This window comes from Strigops habroptila, chromosome 7, assembly GCF_004027225.2.
Source record: "Strigops habroptila isolate Jane chromosome 7, bStrHab1.2.pri, whole genome shotgun sequence".
Classification (NCBI taxonomy): Eukaryota; Metazoa; Chordata; class Aves; order Psittaciformes; family Psittacidae; genus Strigops; species Strigops habroptila.
In genome coordinates this window covers 17635098-17659909 of record NC_044283.2, presented here as the reverse complement: position 1 = coordinate 17659909, position 24812 = coordinate 17635098, and the positions used below count along the sequence as shown (strand labels likewise).

General features: G+C 35.6%; 1 protein-coding gene across 13 annotated transcripts in view; it reads right to left on the bottom strand.

Annotated features, from left to right (window-relative positions):
- SLIT2 (slit guidance ligand 2) overlaps positions 1-24812 on the bottom strand; it is a 265376-nt gene that overhangs the window by 43184 nt on the left and 197380 nt on the right. For 9 of the 13 annotated variants that reach the window (XM_030492445.1, XM_030492444.1, XM_030492443.1 and 6 more), the window contains 10 exons: positions 23426-23569; positions 23134-23297; positions 22358-22381; positions 18720-18870; positions 13533-13607; positions 9243-9386; positions 7701-7844; positions 6387-6553; positions 5428-5560; positions 2335-2403 (listed from right to left, as the gene is read on the bottom strand). In XM_030492445.1, the coding sequence (XP_030348305.1) occupies positions 2335-2403; positions 5428-5560; positions 6387-6553; positions 7701-7844; positions 9243-9386; positions 13533-13607; positions 18720-18870; positions 22358-22381; positions 23134-23297; positions 23426-23569 (1215 nt within the window). The remainder of the gene's footprint in view (positions 1-2334; positions 2404-5427; positions 5561-6386; positions 6554-7700; positions 7845-9242; positions 9387-13532; positions 13608-18719; positions 18871-22357; positions 22382-23133; positions 23298-23425; positions 23570-24812) is intronic. The other 4 variants (XM_030492436.1, XM_030492440.1, XM_030492438.1 and 1 more) reach the window with 1 other exon arrangement.

Here is a 24812-nt window from a genome sequence, read left to right as displayed (position 1 = left end):
TAACACTGATATGCTGAAGACATCAAAGCCCAGAGTTATTATTATAAAGAATACTATCTAAGATTATAGAGAAAGCCTTAACATCTTTCTTGGTTTTCAATATTCTAATGAATAAAATCTTAAGCATAAGTATGATGGAAGCTGGAGTGGTATGCTGATAGCTTCAAAGAAGCTTTGAAGAAGCTGTATTAGATGTGAATAGTGCTTGTTCTTTACTCTCATATTGTGCTTTAGTTTTCTTTTTATGTCTACAATTTCACTATTGTTTACTGTATTCTGTGGTGTAATACACCATTGGTTTCTGAGAAGACCTTGATATTTTAACTTCAGAGTACTGTTAAATAGCTATGCAAGATACATACTTCTCCTCTTAAAATTTCATGAAAGCATGTAAGACAACTGACTCATAATAATAAACATATTGGGCAAGTATAACAGAGCAATCTAGTCAAAAGAGAAAGAAAAAGTTAGAAATAAACAATTTCCTTTGTTAATCTGAAACTCTGGAGACTTGTGTGTAATTTCTTGTTTGGCCACAGAAGAACTATGCATATGCATAGTATTGTGGTTTTTCCAAGCACAGCTGAGGAACACTCTCAACTTTGTAACAACAGTTTGAGGACACATTCAGAAAAGATTACAAAAATGTGCCCCACAGGTCTGATAAATAGAGACTGTTAATACTGGTCTTATTTGCATTTTATTTACTGTTTATCTATTATATATTGTGTTACATTTGTCTGCTAACTAATTTGTATATATTTTCTGCTTATTAGGAGGAAAAGGTATTTTCTGATTTCTGGCTGTGTTTGTCACAAATACACCATGAGTACCTAATCTCTGTGATGGAAGCCTTGTCACTACGCTTCATCTTTAGACATATATCTAGTCTCCACTGATACTGTTACTGCACACAGTCCAGTCAAGACGCTTCTTTTACTGAGGTTCCAAAATTCGTATTTTCTATGTGCTGCAAGTTATAACTTCCCAAAACAATCCACCAAGATTTCCAATAGGTTCCACACTGTATACATTTGAGAATATTGCAAGGGTTTTTTTCCTGACGTTATTTGCGAAATACAAAAGTTTTGGAAACTTGTTTTTTCTAAATTTGTGACCGTGACCACTTTTGTCTAGCATGAGGTAAATAAAGGAAATCAAGATCTTGTTTTTGAATGCCAAACCATTTTCAACTTTTTCAGCAAAGCTCTAAACCCAGTCAAAAAGAAATTTAAGGGATTTTGTTACTCCTGTCCACTTTTTATTCTGATTATAATGAAACCACAAACTGCTTTCAGAATGTTACACAGTTCAACCTCAGCTGGTATAAATTTTTGTAGTCCTAACAAAAGCCATGGAATTACAGCCACTTACATCTACATTCTTCCTGTTTCTTTGCTGTACTCTTACAAGGTACATGAAGAGGTAATAAATTTTAGAGTAGCTAGTGATTTGCCTCAGATCACAGAGTGAGTCATCAAGAGTTGGGAATAAGGCATTCTAGACAAGCCCTCTTCTTCAGTCATTAAACCATGTAGTGTGGGAGAAACAGAAGGGGTTCCATTCAAGTGTTAGAAGAGCTGTCTGTGCTATTCCTCTGTGAAGCACACCACTGAGCAAAGTATATAACAGAATATTTCTTTTGTAAATTAAATGATTCTAGTGCCTTTATGGAGCTGGGTACAAAATGCTGTATTACCCTAACACCTTACCCTAATTACCCTAAATCACTAAGTTAGGTAAAAGATCTTACTTATCTTTTCAGGTTAACTATAATTTCTGGTTATTTACTTTGTGATATAATCACTGTAATGGAATACCCCTGTTTAAAAAGCTGGAGAGGGACTCTTCATCAGGGACTGCAGTGATAGGACAAGGGGTAATGAGTTCAAGTTAAAACAGGAGAAGTTCAGGTTAGATGTAAGGAAGAAGTTCTTTACTGTGAGGGTGGTGAGGCACTGGAACAGGTTGCCCAAAGAAGTGGTGAATGCTCCATCCTCGGCAGTGTTCAAGGCCAGATTGGAGAGAGCCTTGGGCAACGGGGTCTAGGGTGAGGTATCTCTAGGGTGGGTGAGGGTTGGAACTACTGGATCTCAAGGTCCTTTCCAACCCTTACTATTCTATGATTCTATGACCAAGTGTATTATATGTAAGATGTGATAAGTAGAATAAAATATTCTCTGTTATAAATTGTGGTTAGGTACAATATTTGCTAGAATAAGTTTTTGGTTTTTTTTTTTTTTTTTTTGTTATAACTAAACCCAGGTATAATGAAGTAGGATATTTTGTTTTGTTTTTCATTACAGTAGAGACTGTTATTCTAAAACTACTTACATGAGTGTTAAATGCTTGTAGTAGGAAAGCTCTTTTGGAACAAGGGTAAATTGATTTCCATCCAAATAACTAAAATAGAAAAATAAAACATAGAACATTAGTTTTACATTAAAGCAGATGCATCTTCATGCACTAATCTTAGAATCCAACAGCAAAGTTAATAACAAATTAATGCATACTATTTCTGTTTTATAAGAAACCTTTCTTAGAAATTTTGGGTTTTAGAGACACAGGTGAGGACCTGTAGCCTAACATCCAAATGCTATTGTATCAGATATTATGATTATTATGAAGTAACAGTAATAACAGCCAACTCAACAGCCAGTACTTTCTATTATTTCATAAAGACTGCAAAATGAGGCCTTTGTCATAGCTGTTTCACACACCCCCCTACAGGTGAAAAGTAAATCTGACATCTGCAAGTCAGTTTAAGTGTGGGTTTTGAGCTATTGTAAATAGGAACTGACCCTGACATTGTAGAGATAGTCCTTTATAGTAGAAATAGCAAGGGCTGGTCCCAGCTCTAACACCAAATTAATTTGTCATGCCTGCAGTTCAGGTCACTTTCCCTAATTTCTCCCTGTCTATTCCATGATATATTAGGCATGACATACTACCAGCCTCTTCCTCTGGAGCATGTTAAGGACTAAAGACAGTAATCAATTACCCTTCACTAGGAAAGTTAGATACTTTTTTTTTCCTCTGTAGGTTTACAGCTCCAGTATTACATAGCTTGCTTCTTCTTCCATTATCATAATTCTCAGTAACAGGCTTGTTCATCCTTAGAGTTAACAGGTACAGTCACCAAACTCTATCAGCACCTGAGTTACAGGCAAAAGAAGTCATCAAGCCTTGCCTAAAAAGCTTTCAGTGTGCAGCTAGTCATTGCAAACTGCAAGTGGAGGGGCTCTTCCTGCAACAAGGGCAAGTAGATTAGAGATGATAAGAAAGTGCTGAATTTACCTGATTCTGTGAACAGACACTGTCTGAAACAGAAAGTGGCAGGATGATTAAAGGTCTCTAAACTGGGGGAAATGATTTGATGGTGGTATTGTGGTGGTATTACTTGTGTCTCCTGGAAACCAAATAAAAACTATACCCTTACTATCCCTATACAAAGAAGATATTTCAGCCATCCAAATACTTGGGGCACACTTGAGTTAAGAACAGCCTTTGTCAGAGACATTCTTAGGTTAGTTATGAGCTTAATGTCTCGAAGTATGCTGCAGCATCTTTAGAAACTTTTGTCTTGACTAAATGGATAGGCTGAAACACAGTTAAACTTATCACCTTATATCTACATCTAATAAAAAAGTTTTTTCTTTTTTTTCTTTTCCCCTTGGACCTTGCCTTCCGTAGGGCTGCTTGCCAAATGCAAACGTGTCTCAACAAGTTTTATGCTTACACTATGTTAATGGCATTACATAAGTGGTGGTGAAGAGAGCATGGGCTCATATACTTCATTGTTAAAAAAGAAACCAACAACATTTTAACTTTTTGAAAATGAGTTAGCATTCTGAGAAAATTCTTCTATTGACAGATAAATTAGGATATATTGCTTTAGCTTCATTAGAACTAAAGTACTACAAGGATCCGCTTGTCTGATAAAAAATCCTCCTTGTTCAAATGAAGCAACTATTAAGATATTTTATAAAACACATGAAGAGTACATCTTGGAAGGGTTATGCATGTTAATGAACAAGAGGAATCAATCAGTATGCAACTGCTAACAGGAACCACCTCCATTATCCTTTTGAAAAATATGCTAAATTGCATGCTTAGACACTAATTAAAGCATACAAAACTGTACACAAGTGAGTGTTCAGTCACAGTCAGGGTTCCACTTGCAATTCCAAAAGTATCTCTCCTTAGCTACTTAATTTTATATTGCATTGATGCCCTTAAATTTCTTAGACCAGACCATGTTTAATTAAGTCATCTTCTATTACAAAAAAATAAAACAAAAAAACACCATCAAAACCTAATGAAGTAAGTTATAGGTTTATATATAGCTGTGTGCTAATTTGAGTTCTTAATAATTTCTCTTCATTAATGACTAAAGCTTTTTGGATGTTATTAAGCACCAAACTAGTGGTGGACATTTCTGAATCTTCTATGTGATCCCAAATGGTGGAAGAATAAAACTGTTTTAGTGACTTAAGATACACAGTTATGATGTCTTCTGAAAAAGCACAACATTAATCAGTTGTTATGAAGCAGTAGTAATTTAATATTGAATATTTGCCATATGTAACACAAACCCAACTTTTTATTTTGTCAATAATTTCTATTTCTTTCAATCTTGTGATGTATCTGATCAAGACTCAAAACAGATTAATAACCCAATTTTTAGGTTTATTTTCCCCTTCATAATGCATAAAAATCAACTCATCTAGCCTTATTCAGCTATTGTCTTCAAACAATATGTGAGGTAGCAAGCTCTTTTTTGTATCAATGTTACTGTCTGTCTGCATATTCATATTATATCTTTTCATAAAATGCAATCGTAACCATTTTCTCATATAAAAATGTATAAAGAGATAAAATATCCTAGATTGCATAAGACTGCCTATATGAAAAGACTTTCTATTAAAACCAGTCTTTTTGAAATATCACAAAACTGTGTTTATTATGAAAACATGCAAACACATGAAGAGATTGTTTTCTTCTTGCTTTTTCATGTAGTTGAACTTTTTCATTCCTTCCTAAACAGTGACCATAGATCAATCAGATTCACTGCTGCCCACAATTGAACCCATTACAACATGATATCCATGTTCAGATACATGACAGTTCAGTGTTGGGGATATAAATTCTAAGAGCAATTAAAATTTTATATACATATATTTTTAAAGCTTTTCAGTAACAGGTATTTATTAGAGTGTTTTAGGACTTACAGAACATTGCTAATTCAAACCTAACCTCAAATTTCTCAAAATACTGTGCAAATCTTTATGTTTATAAAGCAGTATATTAATAAATTTCAACTGATCTACTGAATCCAATTCTTCATTTTTTTCTCCCTTCATCTTGAACCTGTCAATAAAAATCTGATATTGATTTTCATAAAAGGGATAAAAGTGTGCAACTTACAGTTCAGTTACATCTTTGGGGATGCCTTTAGGCAAAGCTTTTAGGCCTTTGTTGCTGCAGCGAACTACTGTGTCTAGACAAGTACATTCTGCAGGACAGCGGGACAGTGGGGAGCAGCTATTGTCATCATTTCCTGGTTAATAAAAACAAACAGATGTTCAGCTTGCTATAAAAATGGCGCTTCAGTATCAGCAATAATATCCCACCTGGAATTCCTATAAGCAGACATGATATTTCTACATTGTGATATCTCTAGGTAGGGAAAACGTTGTCCTCTCTGTAATCCATTGCTCCAAGAATTTACATTTCAAGTGATGCGTTATTTAGTACACTGCTGTTTTACTAGCTAAAATGCTATTATATGGAAAAAAAGATCATTAAATAAAGAACAAAACACAGGAAGATAACAAAACAAAACATTTGTTGATTTTCAAAATTAACAGATTATTAAAAATAGGCAGTATCTTTAAAGAAAAGTTACAGCCTTGAAAATAGACAATCTAATAATGAAATAAAGGGAAGCAAGCATGAGAAAGATGCAAGACAGCAGCCTTTTTTTTTTTTTATTAAGCATTGAGGAAGTCACAAACTAAGCAAAATGGCATGTTATTTGATCAAGTAACCTGAAAGAGCATTTGATTCAAGCATTAGCATTTAAAAATATTCTCATCTACATGTGATCCATGTATTTAATTTTTGTATTATCTTTAAATTATGATTTACAGTACTGAACATAGCCAAGAAAAACTTTTGAAAGCGTATATACAATAGCAGTGTGTTTGCTGATCATCTAAAAACAGGTGGAGGATTTTTAAACTGATGTAGAAACTGAGCATGAAGTGCAGATGAAGTAATTTAAAGCATAATTAATGCTTTAAATAACTATGGCTCTATGGGAATCATGCAGCTATATATATGAAAGCTGAAATTACAGAAAGTTCAAATATTAATTTTCTTACCATCATCACATGTAAAATCCTGAATTGCTACATCCTGGATGGGAATCTCTTTGAGGAAGTAAGGTTTTTGGCACCGAGGGTTCCCCGTCACAATGCGTTTCTTCCTTAGCCAGTCTCCAAGCCATGCAAGGTGGCAGTTGCAGTTGAAGGGATTGGCCAAGAGGTTTCTGAGAACCACAGGAAAGTTTACTTCAGATGGCACAATTTTTTTCATCTTCAGTATTCCATTTCTATTTTCCAAAAGCTAAGCTTAAATACTGTTCTTCAAACAATACTGTGTACAAACCATAGGTGAAAGCTGTAATTTAGGCTCTGTGTGGTGAATCTTGGTATAACTCATTTAGAAATAATTTAAAACTGTCAAAGACCTGACTTGTTGTCAAGCTACTCTACACTGATAATGCAATAATTTCATATAGAGATGAAGGCTGATTACTTTACATTATCAGCTTTAACCTGACACAGCTATTCTATTAATTTGTCATCTCAAGATTTCCATCTTTTATTTGCTCTAGAGAATAAGTTTCCTATCTGAAGCGACAGCTAAGTTGATTACATGCCAGTTATAAAAATGAATTTACTTCTAGAATTCTCAGTACTTTCGGCATCTCCCTACTTCAGCACAAACCTATTGACAATTCTGTTATTTATAAACACGTCACCCTTAATATGCACAAAGTAGTCACTTGGTGCAAAGTCTCACATTTTATGTAAAACAGGGATTAAGTATGTTACTGAATGTTGCTACCTACAAAAAGCAGTTCTTAGTAAACTGAGTGGCAGCTTTGCTCACCATTTTCCCTTCCCGTAAATTACATCATATTTAAATAAAAAAAGGATACTTCTTTTTATTGAAAGTGACACTGAAGCTTCATTATAAAACATGTATGAATTAAGATCTTCAGTAGGCCAAGGAAGTTTAAGATAATAATTGGATGGCACAGGGCAGAAAGACAGACAACATAGTGGTTCAACCAGCTCTGACTGTGCAATGCCTATCCAAAATGTGTCCTTCTGCCCTGGTTCAGATCAGTGGGCTTCTGCTGAAGTAGGAGTTGAGCAATACATTTTTCCTGCCTTCTCAGGCACTTCTCGAAATCAGTCTAGTGCCGCATTCAAGGGCACCATGAAAACATACTCTTAAGTGTCCAAGATGGTCCAGGGAATAAACTTTCTCAAAAATACCTCTATGAACTCTTTTTTCCCTTAAGTTTACCTCACGCTGTGAAATTATATAGTAAACATTAACATAAATGTTCTCAGAACGTCAGAGATTTAAGTTTGGGTAAGGTAAAACTCAAATGTGTGACTCACAACGTAGAGAGTGAATGCAGTGTATCGAAGGAGCCAGGTGCCACGGTGGTGATCTGGTTGTCATACAGTGAGAGCAGGCGGACTGAGCTCAGGCCCGTGAAGCTGTCATTTCCCACACAGCTCACGCGGTTGCTCCTCAGCATCCTGATAAAGGAAAGATCAACATTTCTTATCTTAGCCCAAGCAGGGGCTGGAGCTGAAGTGGTGGCCCAAGCAAGGGCCAAGAGGAATGACTCCAAAGGGACTGCTACTGGTGGAGGAGCCACAAGTGCAGTGACCCCTGTGCAGCCTGCCACCTCACTGAGGGGACTAAGTACAGTGTGCCTGGAGGGGACAGGAATACAGAAAGGTGGGTGAGTTGACTTCACAGAGGCAAGGAGTGTTTCCCCTAAGCATCTGTGGGTTTTTTCTTTCAGTACCAGAATCAGTAATTAAGTTTGTTAACTGATAATAAATTGAAATTCCCCAAATTGGAGTTACACAGCATCCCCCCCCCCCCTTCATGCTTCCAAGCCTGTTGGAACCAGCTGAACTCCTCCTGAGACCCCTTCAACCTGAATTTTCTTAGGATGAATTCTACAAGCCATTTCTACTTCATTCTCAAGTGTTTCAATCAAATGAAATCAGGGTACCCTGACTCCTCCTCCTCATGGCTTTAGAATCTAGTAAAAACCTGAGAATACTAAACAAGAAACACCTATTCTAAAATCTCTCATATTTCTGTAAAATTTACAAGCTTTGAAGTTTGTTGTTCTCTTATCTGACCATCAATAAATGAATATTTTCCACTATATTTTTTCTAAGAATAGCTGCTTCTAGCAATTTAACAGCTTTAAATGCAAAGTTAGAAATGATAGGCCTGATTTATTAAAAAAACAGCTGAAGCCCCAAAGACCATTTGATCTCAGCTCTGGTCTGCTGATCAGGATAGGCTCTCTGAAGAAGGCTGAGAAGTTGTAGATTGTATAAACTTATCTTTTTGAGTGGAAAGAGCTAAACTGCCTTCATGGAAAGAATAAAATGAGTTCAAGCTATAGTGCTTTTACTCCTCACTTCACTGTTGAAATGACATTAAAATTACTTAGGAAAGAAAAATTTCCTCTGTTTCAATATCCACCAGAATAATTTTTCCTCTAGCAAAATTCCCAGGAATGGTTAGGCTGAATTGAATCAGACTCCATTACGCAAAATGTGTAATTCTTGTACAAATATCTGTTACTTTGAAGCAGATGATTATTTTAATTTGAATTTCTGCATTTGGATGTTTACCCATTCTCAACCACTTCATAATTTTAAATGACTTCACTTCTGTAGTCAAGTAACCACAACGAAAAATTTCAGCTACATTATATCCATAATTAATAATTAATGAATTAATATAATGTAAGATAACCTTCTGTAAAATAGGAACACAACTAAGATATGCTTGAATAATCCATAACTACTCTTCAAAATTATTTTTTTTTAGGACAGATAAAATATTACTTTAAAAAAATACCTGGCAGAAAGGAAGAATAAAACCATCCAAATTGTTACACTCACAGTGTTTTGAGACTTTCTAGTCCTTTGAACATTTTGTGTCGAACACTTTCCAAGCGGTTACTAGTGAGCAATAGTTCATTCACACCAGAGGCTCCGTCAAATGCTCCTTCTTCGATATCTGTAATCTTGTTATTGCTCAGGTTTCTATTACACATTAACAGAAACAGAGAAAAACGTTTTCTTTTTTAAGTATGCTAAATTAACTGTTAAATGCTGCATACTGCATAGATTTAAAGATACCAAGTTATTGTGTAAAAGCAACAAATGCCTTGTTCAAATTCAAACCAACAACAAATGCAAAATTCAATGCCCTGCTACTAAAGTAGAAAAGATTTTTAAAGCAATCTTTGGAAGATGTTTTTAAATAATGGCAATTACCCAGTCCATGCTGCCACCACACAAGAACATCTTTTAATAAATTTGAATCTTGTCAGTGTCTGTATATTGTTTTTGTGTCTCCAGTCCTTGTAGCATTATTTGACAAATTAATAACAAAATGATATTATATGGGCACCAGAACAACTACATCTCAGTAGACACAAATATAAGAAAATAGTATAAACAGCGACATATGTAAACGAAATGTGTGAATGTAAACAGTACATGAAATGTTAATAATTTATGACATTAGTTAAAAATGAGGGTTTATAAGCAACGTAGGTCATTTATCTGCAATCCACATGCAAAGCAGATCAAAATGTGGGGAAATGACCTAAAATACTGCCAAAATATTTAGTGTTTATGCTTTTTAGTTGAAACATGGAAATTATATCCCAAATGGATGTTATCTGTACCATACATACAAAAGCATACATACTCAACAACACACACTTACTTAAAGTTTTTTCATGTTATTCGTGCTTCCTTTTGGTTTAGTTGTTTCATATAACTATTTATACATATTACAGAAGTACAGATCTACAGTACTAAAAACTAAACAGTAATTTTTTAAAAGCTCTTAAAAATCCTCTGAGCCAAAGTAAAATGAAGTGAAGCTAAAAGCCTTTTATTTGATGGAGTTAATGGTGTTGGGAAGAACAAATGTTATTTGATGCAACTTCTAGAACAGCATCTTAATTGTTCAAATCAAGAAAGATACAATTTCTTAGAACAAAAATTTATATACTAGCCAGAATCAGCTGGTGCCATTACCTAAGACATAAAAAACAAGATGTTGTGGCTTAATCTTGAGTGCTGACTACTCGTTTCTAGCCTAGCTGTAATTTAACGTACACCTTGCCTGTGATGATGGACACAATCATAGAATCATAGAATTATTTAGGTTGGAAAGGACCGTTAAGATCATCAGGTTCAACATAACCCAGCACTGCCAAGTCTACCAGTAAACCATGTCCCTAACTGCTACATGTTCATGCCTTTTAAACACCTACAGGGGTGGCGACTCCACCACTTTTCTGGGCACCCTGTTCCAGTGCTTAACAACCCTTTTGGTGAAGAAAATCTTCCTAATATCCAATCTAAACTTCCTTGGAGTGACTTGAGGCCATTTGCTCTTGTCCTATCACTTGGTACTTGGGAGAAGAGACCGAACCCCACCTCACTACAACCTCCTTTCAGGTAGTTGTAGAGAGGGATATGGTCTCCTCTATGGGGCTAAACAAACCCAGTTCACCCAGTCACTCCTCATAAGACTTGTGCTCTAGGCCCTTCACCAGCTTCGTTGTCCTTCTTTGGACATGCTCTGGCACCTCAATGTCTCTCTTGTAGTGAGAGCCCCAGAACTGAACAGAGGATTTGAGGTGTGGCCTCACCAGTGCCGAGTACAGGAGGCTGATCACTGCCCTGGCCCTGCTGGCTATGCTATTGCTGATACAGGCCAGGATGCTGCTGGCCTTCTTGGCTGCCTGGGCACAAGCTGGATCATGTTCAGCAGCCGTCCAGCAGCTTTCCAGCCATTCTGCCCCAAGCCTGTAGTGTTGCATGGGGTTGTTGTGGCCCAAGTGCAGGACCAGGACTTTGCCTTGTGGAACCTCATACAACTGGCCTCGGCCCATTGATCCAGCCTGTCAAGATTCCTCTGTAGAACCTTCCTACCCTCAAGCAGATCAACATTCCTGCCCAACTTGGTGTCATCTGCAAACTTACTGAGGGTGCACTTGATCCCCTCATCCAGATCATTGATAAAGGTATCAAACAGAAGTGGCCCCAGTACTGAGCCCTGGGGAACACCACTTGTGACTGGCTGCCAACTGGATTTAACTCCTTTCACTACCACTTTTTGGGCCCAACCATCCAGCTGTTTTTTTACCCAGCAAAGAGTATGCCTGTCCAAGCCATAAGCAGCCAGTTTCTCCAGGAGAATGCTGTGGGAAACAGCACCATTTAGTTTCACTGTGAAGCTGTTCAGTCTCCTGTAAGGTGCTGCACAAGACTGGAAGCAACAAACTCAGTTATTGCTCATATCAGCTGGTTTATCCATGTCAAGCCCTTAGTCTCCTAAAATTTTATTTGTTCCTGGTGTAACATGAATACTACTTCACCCACTTCACGGGGATATTTTAAGGATTAATGTTGCATAGATAATCAATGATGCAGTGTATACATGTGCTTTATTACTGATGAACCATCAAATCAATTAAACATTTAGGCCCTAATTTTTCAGTGACATCTGTGCAGAAAGACCTTTGCACCTACTTGAACCTCCAGAAGAAATACGAGCTCTGCACAAATACAGAATTTACTTATATTGGTTTCTCTGTAACTTCAGTACCTCACTGCTTTCCAGCCACACTTAACCAGTCACCGCATTATTCTCTGAATTGAATAATGTTGTAACGACTGATAACTATATGAAGTTACAAGGCAGTATTATTCAAAATGTTTATTTTTCATTAACATTTTCTCAAATTTTTCCTTCTCAATTACCCAGATTTCAAAGCTCTTGGGAGTTCTGGCAGACAGCTACACTGAGACCTTACAATTTGCTTCCTTTTCTTTCTTTTGACTTGAGCTCCTCCTCACCCAAAAAGCAACAAACTAGCTTTAGATGACATTAAACGTTTACTAAGCTACCTTTATAGCCTGAAAATATGTAATTACTGATAGTATATTCTCTTTTCCCCATTTTCCTTATAAATGAAGATCTGCTATATCTGTGTGCATGTGTAAGATGGCACATCATGTATTTTATTTATTTCGAAGGTATTCTGCAGTTGTAAAAAGTGGTAATGTGAGATCATTGAGGAATGAAGAAAACTAGGTATCTACTGTATAGCACCAGAACACTCCTGTGCCAGACATTCCTACTTTTTTTAAGTACCTCAGCCCAATCTGAAGTGGCAAGATATACTCAAGTGAACAGGACAAAAGCAAAGTTGATTTTTTTTATTTTTATTTGTTGGTTTTGTTTAGTTTTTCTTTTTTTCATACTTGTCTACTAACTAAAAAAATCCATAACAGATATTTACCTAAGTGTGATCAAAAATGACAGCTACCAGCAAGGATCTGAGCAAGGCTAACAATAGTTTAAGTAATACTATTGCTCCCCTTGAGATTTTAGTCATTAGTGATGTAGACTGATCTTTTACAAATGGTAGTAACTTGGTCTCTACAAAACACTGCATCATTTCATTAATCTGAACTATTTTTACTTGCATTTATCTTCACTTACTACTTATGTTTGGATTTAATCCTGCAAAGATTAAGCACAGAGTCACTAAATCTAACTAAATAATCTACCTTCAAATATGTCTTTTACATAAGCAAAAGAAAAGCTTTTCATAGATTTATTTTTAGTAACAACTCCAAGTGGTAAGATTACAAACTCCTCTTACAACATGAACTGTGAACATGGACTTACATGGATGAGCTATGAAACCATTTTTTTCTCAGTCATTTAGTTTTGATATTCCCCTCATCTAATGACAGTTTAATGAAGCACAGAATCAAAGGCATGTCTTGAATGTGCTGAAACAGGCAAAATTGCCTGGTAAGGGAGTTGTACAAGAAGCTACAAAAGATTACTGGATCCTTCTTTGAGCAGCTTATACTGTGGGCTCCCTGCTGTGGCTGCATAAAAGACCAGCTGTCTGGACATGGCAGTGAAAGTGCTGGAGCTATACACCATGAGAAGTTGTTGCTGGCAACACCTAGTCCCGTAGAGAAGAGCTGCGAACTCTGACCTACCTTAGTGATTAATTTAAACCCATTATTGATTTTTTTTATTAGAATATACTGAATATTTCTAGATAAGAACTACAAAAGGTGGAGAAACACAGCAAGAAGCTAACATGCTATGTGAATAGACAAGGTCACTGAAGTTACACTTACATTTTACGCAGCTGAGGAAGTTTCTTAAAGATTCCAGTAGCTTCCAGGACTGAAAATTCATTGTTATTTAGTCGCCTACAAGAAATGACATCAATTTCAGAAAAAAATATTTAAGCATTGGTACAGAATGTTCCACTCTAAGTGAACCTTTCAGACTGGTTTAACTGTATAGCTGGTGTTTAACTGGTAGCTGAAGAACAATTCTGTATCTAATGACATTTCTAATTCTGATAATTCCTGTAAATGAACATTCTCATGAATTAAACTTAGCCATACATAAGACATAAAGAATCAAAACCAGACCACAAAATATCATACAAATAAAACTGCAGAGAATTATAAGGAGATGTTTTTAATTTTTCTTTTAAGGGAAGAAAAGCAAAAATGTAACTAAGGAAGGGTTCGATTCCATGGCAACTTACAAATAAAAATCTTTAAGAAGTACATATAAACTGAAGATTAGTTTACTGTTCTTTAAAGGCTATCAGGTGGGGTCTGCCAGACATCTGGAGGTGCTCACAGAACACTATTTACAAGAATGAGATAATTACTTTATCTCAATAGTTCTTTTGAATAGGGTCTGAAACACCAAAAATTTTAAAACACTTCTCTGATCATGGTTTATCTTCAGACCATTACACCTAACCCACATATATTGTGTAAGGAACCATTAAATGCTGATTTGTAGCAGTACAAGAAGGTATGCGATGAGCAGCAAATACTAGCTGGATACTGATCTTTCCTGCCCAGGTATCAAGGCTGTTCCAGCATAGTATACTTTTAGCAACTGCTAGGTTAGGGGACCGTTTATATTTCACAAAATATCTGCACAGACCCAGTATTCCCTATTTCCTCTCTTGAACAGAAAATGGAAATTATAAGTCTTAGATTCTTTATATGTTTTAATGGACCTATCTTATTAAGGAAGAGAGTCTGTCCAGCTTTTATTTCAAAATCTTATATAGGAAGGAAAAGACATGTCTGACAACATTACCATGAAATTCAGCATGATTCTGAACCCAGAATGCTTTTCAGAATTGCCTTATTGCAAGACAATATTAAAAAAACCCATAGAAAATTTAAAAAAGCTACTCGTTCATCCTTCCTTCCTGCTCATTCTCAATGACAGCCAGAAGGGAAATTAAGGTTGTAAATCTGAAGGTATGGCTGTACAATAGTTCAGCACAGAACCAAACAGAGAAGACAGGAAGAGTTTTTTGGCTATACACAGAACATTTGTATACCACACTGAAGTACAAGGAACATGAATTTCAGAAGATGTTACCACCTCTAAAAATCTGAATGACTTAATGTGATTTTTAGTGGAACAATACTGGATGATTTTTTGCACAGTGTCAATTAACAAATTTATTTCATCATTGTAAACAGCCTTTTTTTCCCTGTTCATCAACAAAAGAACCACGCATTCTATAAATGCTGACATTTCCAAATACTTTCCAACTGCTATATCATCTGAGAGAACGACTTGTTTGTGAAAAACTTTATTGATTCCAATAATACTTCCTTACTGAGCTCTATTGCAAACCATTCTAACCCCACTGTAAAAAGAACGCAATTTGATCCTTTCCTCTTTGCAGTAACCTTTTACATATTAAAAATAATATACTTTGTCTTTCCCTCAATTTTCTTTCACACAAAGGCATTCAATCTTTTCAGTTCTTCCTCAGAAGTCTGCTTTTCTAGATGATTCTTGTTCTTGAAAATTTTTTCAAGTGATCCATTCAGTTCTGGGCAACCTGACCTAGATCAAGATGTCCCTGCTTACTGCAGGGAGTGTGGACTAGATGACCTTCAAAAGTCCCTTCTAACCCCATCTATTCTATGATTCTTTGATTCTATGAGATTGCTGGCTTTAGATCTGGAACTGTTAAATACTTGTGCAAGAAGATTTCGTTCTATTATCATGGTAAGTGATACCACAAACAGTGGAATCAAAATTACTACAGATGACTGGAAAATTAACAGATGTGGTGGTATCTTCCTTCTGGATCTTAGTATCATTATTTTTTGAGCCCAGTGCTCTTTACTGGTACAGACAGTAATAGTTGTTACCTGTCAACCACTTGACCAGGAAAATGACACTAAAAATACTTGTAACTGGTTTATTCAAAGAAAAATACTGAAATGTCATTCTGTTATGAAACAGATGATTTGATGGTGATGTCTAGTTATGCTGTTTCTATTTGACACTTTTCCCTGTTTCATTAACACAACGGACAAGATACTTACATGTTTTGGTGCAATAGCTAAACCTTCCTGGACAGCTATGTACTGTAGTGATATTCATGCTTTCGAAAACTGTCTCCTTAAGATATGGTATTATGTCAGCTGTTGTAAAATAATTACAAAAATTGAACATATAAGACTGAAATTGTTTTTATTTAATGTTCCTCCTGGGGACTCTGGTTTGAGTGGTTTATCAAATGAATTTTCCTATATATTAGAATGCTACCTATATATAAGAAAACTATTTTATTTTCTGGGGTTCATTTACAGGCTTGTTCTGTATCTCAAATACTTTAATGGCAGATGAGACAGATCTTTCCTTAGTTTTCTGGAAGACTGTGAGCAAGCAACAAAATATAAACAGAACAGCACTTGGCACATTTATACATTTTTTTACCTTTTACAATGAAGTTTCTATCTTGAACTGTATTATTATTTTCAGATTTTTTTAAAAACAACTACTCTGCACAATCAGTACTCTTTTTTCTCACTCTTGATCTTCATTTCAAAGCTGTCTCAGCTCCAAACACCTCCCTGCAGAAAATAATCTAGCCGCTTTCGTCACTGTTATAGAAGGGTCAATGTCATTTGACTCTAACAGGGATCTTTATCTCAAATTTGGTGGGTAAATAAAAGAAAGGCTACCTAGCTGCTCTTCTTGTATATGCATGTAGATGTTATGAACTGGAAATTACAGAGTGGCCCTAGAACTAGAATAGGAAATCCCAATAGGAGCCTTAAAGACCAGAAATAACAGAAAGAAACAAGAAAAAGAGTTGCATCAGGGAGGCAAATACTAGAAGAGTGTATTTAGCTAGAGCAATTGGATTTTTGGAGGAAGTAAAAAAAATGCAGAAGTAATTCCTCTACCTCCTCTAGAATACTTGCAAGGCTGTTGAAATTTTTATTACATTATAGGACTTGAAGAACAATCTGTACAGCTTTTCAAGAAGTTGAATAGTGACTATATTACAATTTAAGACCACCTTACTTGGATAAAGTGCTGGATAGAAAAGAGCTCTTTGAGGGCAAAAGATATAAAAGAAGCAATGATGGAAACTGAAGAGAGGCAGATTCCATCTGGAAGTAGAAGTTCTCATTTTAAAAGATTTTAACAGAAGTGAAGGGAGATGATTAAGTTCTGTAACACTTTTAGGGAAATGGGGTTTTAATCCACTGACACCTTCAAACAAGACTGGATGTTTTCTGAACGAAGTGCTGTAACCAAACATGAATTTAGTTTTAGTCAAACACAATTTCTTTTTTGACTGAAATTTGAGATTTTAGATACACAGCAGATGAGTTTTGATGATTTGTTTTTTCTGAATTTAATATGTATGATTCATAATTATAGAAAGAAAACACTTGACAGTTTATCTTCCATAGGTAAATATCAAAAACAATTAAAATATTAAGATTATTATTTCTTCAGTGCAGAGAGAATTAAACACGAATTGTGTTAAGAATCAAGACAATGCACGCTTGTCACTTCAACAACTCCATTTCTTATCTCTTGGTGCAGTAACTATAATTTTTATAACCATGAATTTATGATCTCCTACACTTTAGCCTGTTACCTATTCCATCAGTTTTGAGTTTTCAATTAAAGTGATTTTATCTCAAAATATTATAGCATAAGGTAAAATGTATTTATCCACTGAAATCTATCTCCTTTTACACAAGACTGTGTAGCAGTTTTTTCTTCTCTGGCACTACCTGATGAACAATAAATCAACAGCATGAACAGCATGGCCAAAAGCTGAGCTCTTCTTTCCCACATATGCCACTTTTTCAATTGAAATTGCCAGGCTTGTAAAGGTGCTTCTAGGAACAATTAGAATTAACCACTCAGATTTGTAATTAGAACATCACTAAGTGCAACTCATTCTCCCAGCTCAGAGACAGACAAAAATCTCCATTTCTATTTACCCATATTTCAGTTTCAAATTCCTTTTCCTGTCCAGATATTCAAAATCCTTTACTGTAATCTCATTATTTCATACCTTCAATGCTGTACTGTTGCTTTGATGCCAGCTGCAGACTGATTATCTTTCAAGAGATATGCTATACTGTTGCTCATTTTACCCTGTGTGTCATGACTTGATCACAGTACTCCTGTCTCCACATCTCTGTCCTGGCTTTACTACATCAAATCAAAGTTCTTCTCTTTTGTCCCTAAACACTCTGCCTTGTTCTTTAAACTAAATCTTCCAGAAAAAACAGCTATTTCCTCCTGCCTTTGCTTTGTCAATGATGGACACTTTCATCTGCCTTTCTGATGATCCTTCATACTATGCTTTGCACATGGAAAAACCTTGTAAAGCTGTCTTAATTTTATCTTTCAATCCCTCCTTGAAGACCACTTCAGTTGTAATGCCTACAAATCATTCCCATATGGCACTTATTAAGCAAGGAATAATCTGTGACTCCTTTTCTGCTCATCTCTGCTCATTATACTATTATCTCATCTTCTTAACCCAACTCTGTCTTGTTTGTCTGTGTTATCTTCCTCTGGTCTCCTGCCTGACACACATAATGTGTGCTTTGCATAAGAAGAATCATCTTTGTTTTATTAATAAAACACCTAGGTAGCACTTTTTAAGACAGACCTCTGGTTACTGGATGTCCTACTTGCTCTTGTAGTTAAAATAAAAAGCAAAATAAACCCCATTACCTTTGAAAAATATCCAAGTGCTCATGTACTGAAGAACTAGAAACATAGAACAGTTATTTTTTTATCATAAGTTTTTAAGGCTACGTGGTACTGAAATGATGTATAAATAATTTTTATTAATATCTAGTCCTTTGAAGTGCCTCACAGAGTGGCATATATACATACAATTTTTGTTGCTCAAAAAAGGTAAAGCTGTGATTTTGTATTTGAATATTTTAGTTAGTTTTTCCATAAGCAAATAGTGCTTTATTAAATGTTCAACTTACAATTCTGCTGTGTACTGCGGGATATGATCAGGAATTTTGTTGAGTTTCTGATTGGAGCAGTCCACTGTGGTCCCTTCACAGCGACATTTCTCAGGGCAAGCCAAATCTGCAAAGCAGTCTCCACTTAATTTGGATCTGTAATCTTCAGTGCCTGTGGAAGAGTCAAGTCAAAATACACATACTGAGTCAATAAAATAGAAGATTTGCTTCTTGTGAGAAGGTTGAAAAGATGCCTGCAGTGCAGATAACGGGTGGGCATCTTGGGAAATGTATGATAAACTTTGTGATATTGAACAGACACAAGGGCTTCAAGAGAGGGTTAAATATAGGGGCTTAAGATATGCTGGAAAGAGAAACTGTGACCAACTTCACATAACAGGATAACATTAACTTGAGCTTTTCACAGCTGTACTTTCTGCTGATTATGTTGTCAGCCAATCTAGCCTTGTTTATAACTAATCTCACAAATGCCACGGATTCTTTCAGAATTTATTTTCTTTCTCTGTATGAAGAACAAATAGATCCTGAGTGCCACCTTTTCTCTTTCTTTTGTTACAAATTTGTATTTGGCTGGACTTCATTAGCTATTCTTTTTGGTTTTTTTTTATAGTCCCAATACTCCACATCATCTCAAACACGTAAGATTGAAAACCCTGTTTTCAGCTTTAATTTAAAAAATGTGTGATCCTGACTTAAGCCTCAGCAGCTTGCCATGCTGTAGAAAGCTGCGTGACGTTCCATGGTGCTTGACAGAACCATGTTTTACTCATACCTCACAACCACATGGTTAGATCAAGCACAACAGAAAATCTCGCTACATTATCAAAACTGCATCCATTTGGCCAAGGGTAAGAGCAAGGGAAAAGAGGAAGGGGTAGGTATGTATAAGCTACAGAAGCATTTGAAGTTTAATACTTGCTTACATGACATGGCATTCTTATTACTGAATGTCCAGTGCCACAGTAACAGTATTACTGTCACAGATTAAATCAAAAATACAAAAAAAAAAAAAAAAAAGGAAAGAAAAAGAAGAACCACATTTAAAATTTCCTCCACCATTTCCCAGAGTCAGTCAAAGAAAATGTCCTAAACATATCGGGAGATTCAGGAGAAAACATTCATTAAGGAACTGAGGGTGGGTGACAAAGAAAACAAAGAGAAGCTGAAAGGACCTGTGGGTTCTTCTTGGACAAAGGTGAAAAGCCTGACACTAGTAGAAGGTGCATCAGGGCTGGGAGGTACACTTGTGATTTATCTCAGACACTGAATTTTACTTACAGCCAAAATGGTGAACTCCTGAAAAAGTAAAGATAGCCAAGAAGGAAAGAAAGACAGAGTAATCCCAATTAAGACAAAAACATGAACTAAGTTCTCATGTTCTCTACTCAACTTTACTTTGATTAGAAGATGTTGCTAGGGAGTACCATCTTCAGCAGAGAGGAAGAATAATTCATTTTAAGTGGCACAAAAAATGAAGAAAAGATTGGGGTTAATTACAGGTTTCATATAGGATGACAATGCCTCCCATGCATTATTCTTCTCTGGTTTGAATGTATTCTTTGAAAGCCACTCCCTTGAACACATATACATGCTATGCCACTTAAAACCTTAATAAATCAAAGAAAAGTAGGAGAAACAGATTTCTCAGGGGAAGAAAAAAACCCCCACAACAGTCATCACATATTATGCTATCTAGCATTTGTAAATGTCTAAGCACATATGACATAACATGGAATATTTCTATGAGCTGCAGACAAAGAATATTATTTCAAATTAATGATTTAATACTTGTATAACTTTTATTCTTCTAAATGACTATAATGAAATTCTACCAAGACTTCCTAGTGTCTGCAGAGTAAGATCTCCCAATGATATATTTAAAACAAATATAAGAAAAATTGAATTTTTAGAGAAATGCTAACATTTTAACAGTATTTACTGAAGTGTAAAGAAGTGGTTTTTAGCACTCTTAAATATCCAAAAAGAAAGGCTATGAATATATTTTTTTTATTCCTGTGTCCAGAGAAAATCACTTTTAGAAGCTAAAGGTAAACAACTAAAATATTCAGGGACAAGGTCTTCAACAACTAAAATAATTTTATGCAGCATCTCCCTGAAACCTGATAGAGAGAGAAAGCACAGAAATTGTATCTCAAGAAGCATGTCTGTAGCACTTTTTTTTCCCCAGGAATAGCATTTTTGAAAGGGTATGTAAACAAACCTAAACTGCATGTGTGGCCACATTATAAACAGGCTGTGAAGACATTTGCTGGCAAGAAAAAGCTTCTAACTCAGAGACAAAAGTTGTGCTGGCAAGGCTGAGTAGTAGTCACTCTGTGGCAGGAATACAGCTGTTTTACTCATTAAGGAATTGAGTGGTACTACAGGTTTGAGAAATTGAATCTCCCTCTGGTTTATGCTGTTTTAAAACACATTTTCGTGGCTGCCAATGCTGACAAATTGCAGTCTTATTTTCTATTTCATTTTGTCTTTTCTTCATATTCAAACCAGCATATTAGTAAAAGAGCATGAAAAAATTCACATCATTGCTGCAAATTTAAGTGATACATCACACAGCATTAGGAGAAGAGCTGTTAAAACATACCAGCTGAAAAGACAAAGAAGACTGCAGAATGACAGTATACCTGTAGTACTTGAAAGAACAAGTGCACTGGTGTCATAATCAGTTATTGCAGATATCTTTCTAGATATTAAACAATGGTAGAAAACCCTGCTTGCAAATTACATACTGTAATTCATCAATAGATTCATTATTCACTTTTTTATTTTGCCAATCAATCGTTATAATCATTATGTTAGGAACGTAATGCAAGTGCATCATTGTTGGTTTTTTTCTATTAAGAAATCAGTGCACACACCTGACAAGCAAGGTAAAACAAAGAAACAAACATATTTCAAAGAGCTAGGGCCAACATCAGTAAATCTTTTGTGAAAGAATCATAGACTTATTGTAGCTTAAAGCAGTGTGTAGATTGCGGTTTCACCCCAACTCTGAAGTCATATTTTCTTTAATGAAAAGCATTTCTGATTCATTGTGTGCGTGTGACCACAGAATGCCTTTAATGAAGAATATCAGCTTTCTTTTCCAAGCATTCCACTGTGTTTTCATAAACACAAGGAGGGTGAGCAAGCAGTAGTTGCAGCCAGCATAGAGCATGAAAGCAAGGCAAGAAAATGTTAATATGTAAAACATTGATTTTTTTAAAAGTTGTACTAGCTCTTTGATGGTAGTATTTTTTCCTGTATTTAAAAGCAGCTCAGGAGCTACATTTTAAAAACAGGAGTGGCAGAGGGGCAAGGTACAAGGTAAGTAAAGGTGTCAATTGAAATATGAACTAGCAGGTGCAACCTTCTAAATAATTTAAGTAGAGGCATAATTTTAGTAGGTTGTGTGCAAATTTGTGAGACAAAAAAGTAAATGGAGCTGCATGCTAAGCTCATATTCAGAAAACAGAACTATTAGTAATCTACAAAGGAAAAACTAAGTCTAGCTACAAGTATTGACTAATGTTAATACACATGCATCAGTTTCCTAAAAGCTATAACAAACTTTGCTTTTTTGGGGAAAGGGAGAGAATATCTGCAGTTAGTCAATCTTACTGCAGAGCCAAACCTACCTGGAATGAAATACTGTTCTTTAGCTAAATAAAGAGAAAAAAAAAAAAAATAGAAGATGCACCTGAATGTCAGCAAGCAAAGAATGAGTTTTATTAGATTAAGTATGGACTACAGTTAACTACAGATAATTAAGTGAAAAAAAGTTTATTCACAGTGAGAGCTGATAAACAACAAAGCGTGAATAGTCATAAATGTATCCGGAATATGAGTAACAAACAGTTCTCATCTGGTGTTTGCACTTGAGACTGAATAAATTGTAGAATGTGAAATGCACCTGGAACAGCTGGATACCATATGACAAAAGTTAGGATTTAAAGAAATGTAAGTAGGAAATGGAATAAGATTAGAAAAAGAAAACAGTAAATTTCAGTATGAGGTAAGCTCCCTGTATAAAATGAATATGTCATGTTTCCATATTTAGCTAGAAATTTTTAGATCTTTCACATACTCCAGAGCCTTGTGGAAATTCTTCCAAAATGATTTATGTCAGTGATACTTGTAGTGAATAACTTTAGCATTTCAATCTGAAGTACATATTGCATTTCTTTCGTTAGATTTAATGCTACTCAGAAATAGTGCCAAATGTATTAACTATAGTAATGTTCCGTGATCCAATAGTCTATGACTTCCATGATTTCCCCCCTTCAGTCAAAGAACTAAAAAAGATTTTGCAATGTTTAATAATTCCATAGAGAGCCAGCTGCCTTCATTAGAACTTCTATAACCACTGATTTTGCCAATAAAAGAAAAATAGCAGCTGAACTAAGAAAATTACCTGAGCAGCGGAATTTCTTGCTTTTGATCTGGCCGATCCTTTTGTTTGCCAGACGGCGGGGGCTAGTGCAACGGGCACCACTGGTCTCAATGGGATTTGTATGAAGATAATCCGCCAGCCACTTCAGATGGCAGTCACAGATAAATGGGTTCTGAGCCAAATGCCTTTCATGAAGAAAAAAATGAAAATTTCAGACATTATTTCCCTTTGGCCTCAGCACTTCCCAATATTTTTAGTACATTGTAGAATATGAAGTCATACTAAAGACAACCATAAACAAGAGCATACATACAAGGTCTGAATTGCACGTAGGGGTGAGAAGGTGCCTTTTGCAATCGTCTGAAGCTTATTATCATACAGAGAAAGGAGATTCAGGTTGTGCAGATCTTGAAAAGCATCAACTCGTAGGCAGTTGATCTTGTTGGCATTCAATAATCTGTTTAGTGGAAGACAATTTTAAAGTTGAAAGAATTCGCTCAGTATCGCTGCAGCTTCAGCATTTGTCAGGTCATTTTTTGTGCTCACTTGTAACCAGAACTAGTAATGTAGTATCAGATATTAATTGACAGTGACATAAGGCATTTCAATTAAATGAAATATCTTATTTAGGTGATCTGAAATGATTCCTAAATATTTCCACCTTGGAATCTAAAAGTGTGGGGTTATTCAGCTAAAATCAAATCTCTAGTACATGACGGTAAAACGTGTGTGTGTGGTATTTGCCTGTGCAAAGAAACTAGCTTAAAAAATCAAGCATCTGCAAGGAAAACTACTTCTTTTTGCCAAATAAATAAATAAACAAACAAAAAAGGAACTGAACACTGTGTTCATTAGCTGGAAGAGATGTGCAGTGGCACTTTTAATTATATGTTACTAATCAGCATGCTGCCGCATTAACAGAGTTGTAGTAAAAACTGGTGGCATGGAATATATCCAAATCTGTCTTGGATCCTTTTTCTTCTCCACCTTCAAAGGGAACCTTTTCTTCCCTGTACCTCCCAGACTTCTAAAGTTAAAACAAACAAGCCAATCTAAACCCACTCCTTCATACTTTTGAAGAGAAAAAAAATTTAAAATGTCATTCAACTAGATGCACTTTTTATAACACCCCCCCTTTTTTTTTTTTCAATTTCCAGCCAGAAATGGAATAGAATGGTGGATTTGAGAACCAATGATCTGATAAAAAGTTTCAGCACACAAGCAGAAATTTACTTAAACTGAAATGTATTGTATATGCAAAGTATATCAAGCTATGGAGATTTTTTAAATACAGAAATTCAGAGATGTCTCTTCAGAGATGGCTCTTCCTTTTTTTTACAACGTTTGAAGTATGGTTTTATAACTAAAATCCGAAAGGAGAACAGGAATGCATACCCCCACCACTATACTAGTTTGTGACTAAAATAAATAAATATAAACCTCTAGGTGGTGCTAGAACTTGCATTTTCTCTGTATTCCTTTTTCACCATCTTCATTGAGTTGTTAGCAATGGACATTCTGCCAATCACTACACAATGAAGTCTGGTCATTAAATACTTTTATTCAAGTGGGAAGAAGCTTTAAATTCTTTAACAAGCTTTAAACCAACAAGTCAGTTATTCTGGGAAAACTTAATCCAAAAACACCACCGTTGTTTTATAGCTTATTTCACAAACTTCTTTTATGCAGTATAACTAGAG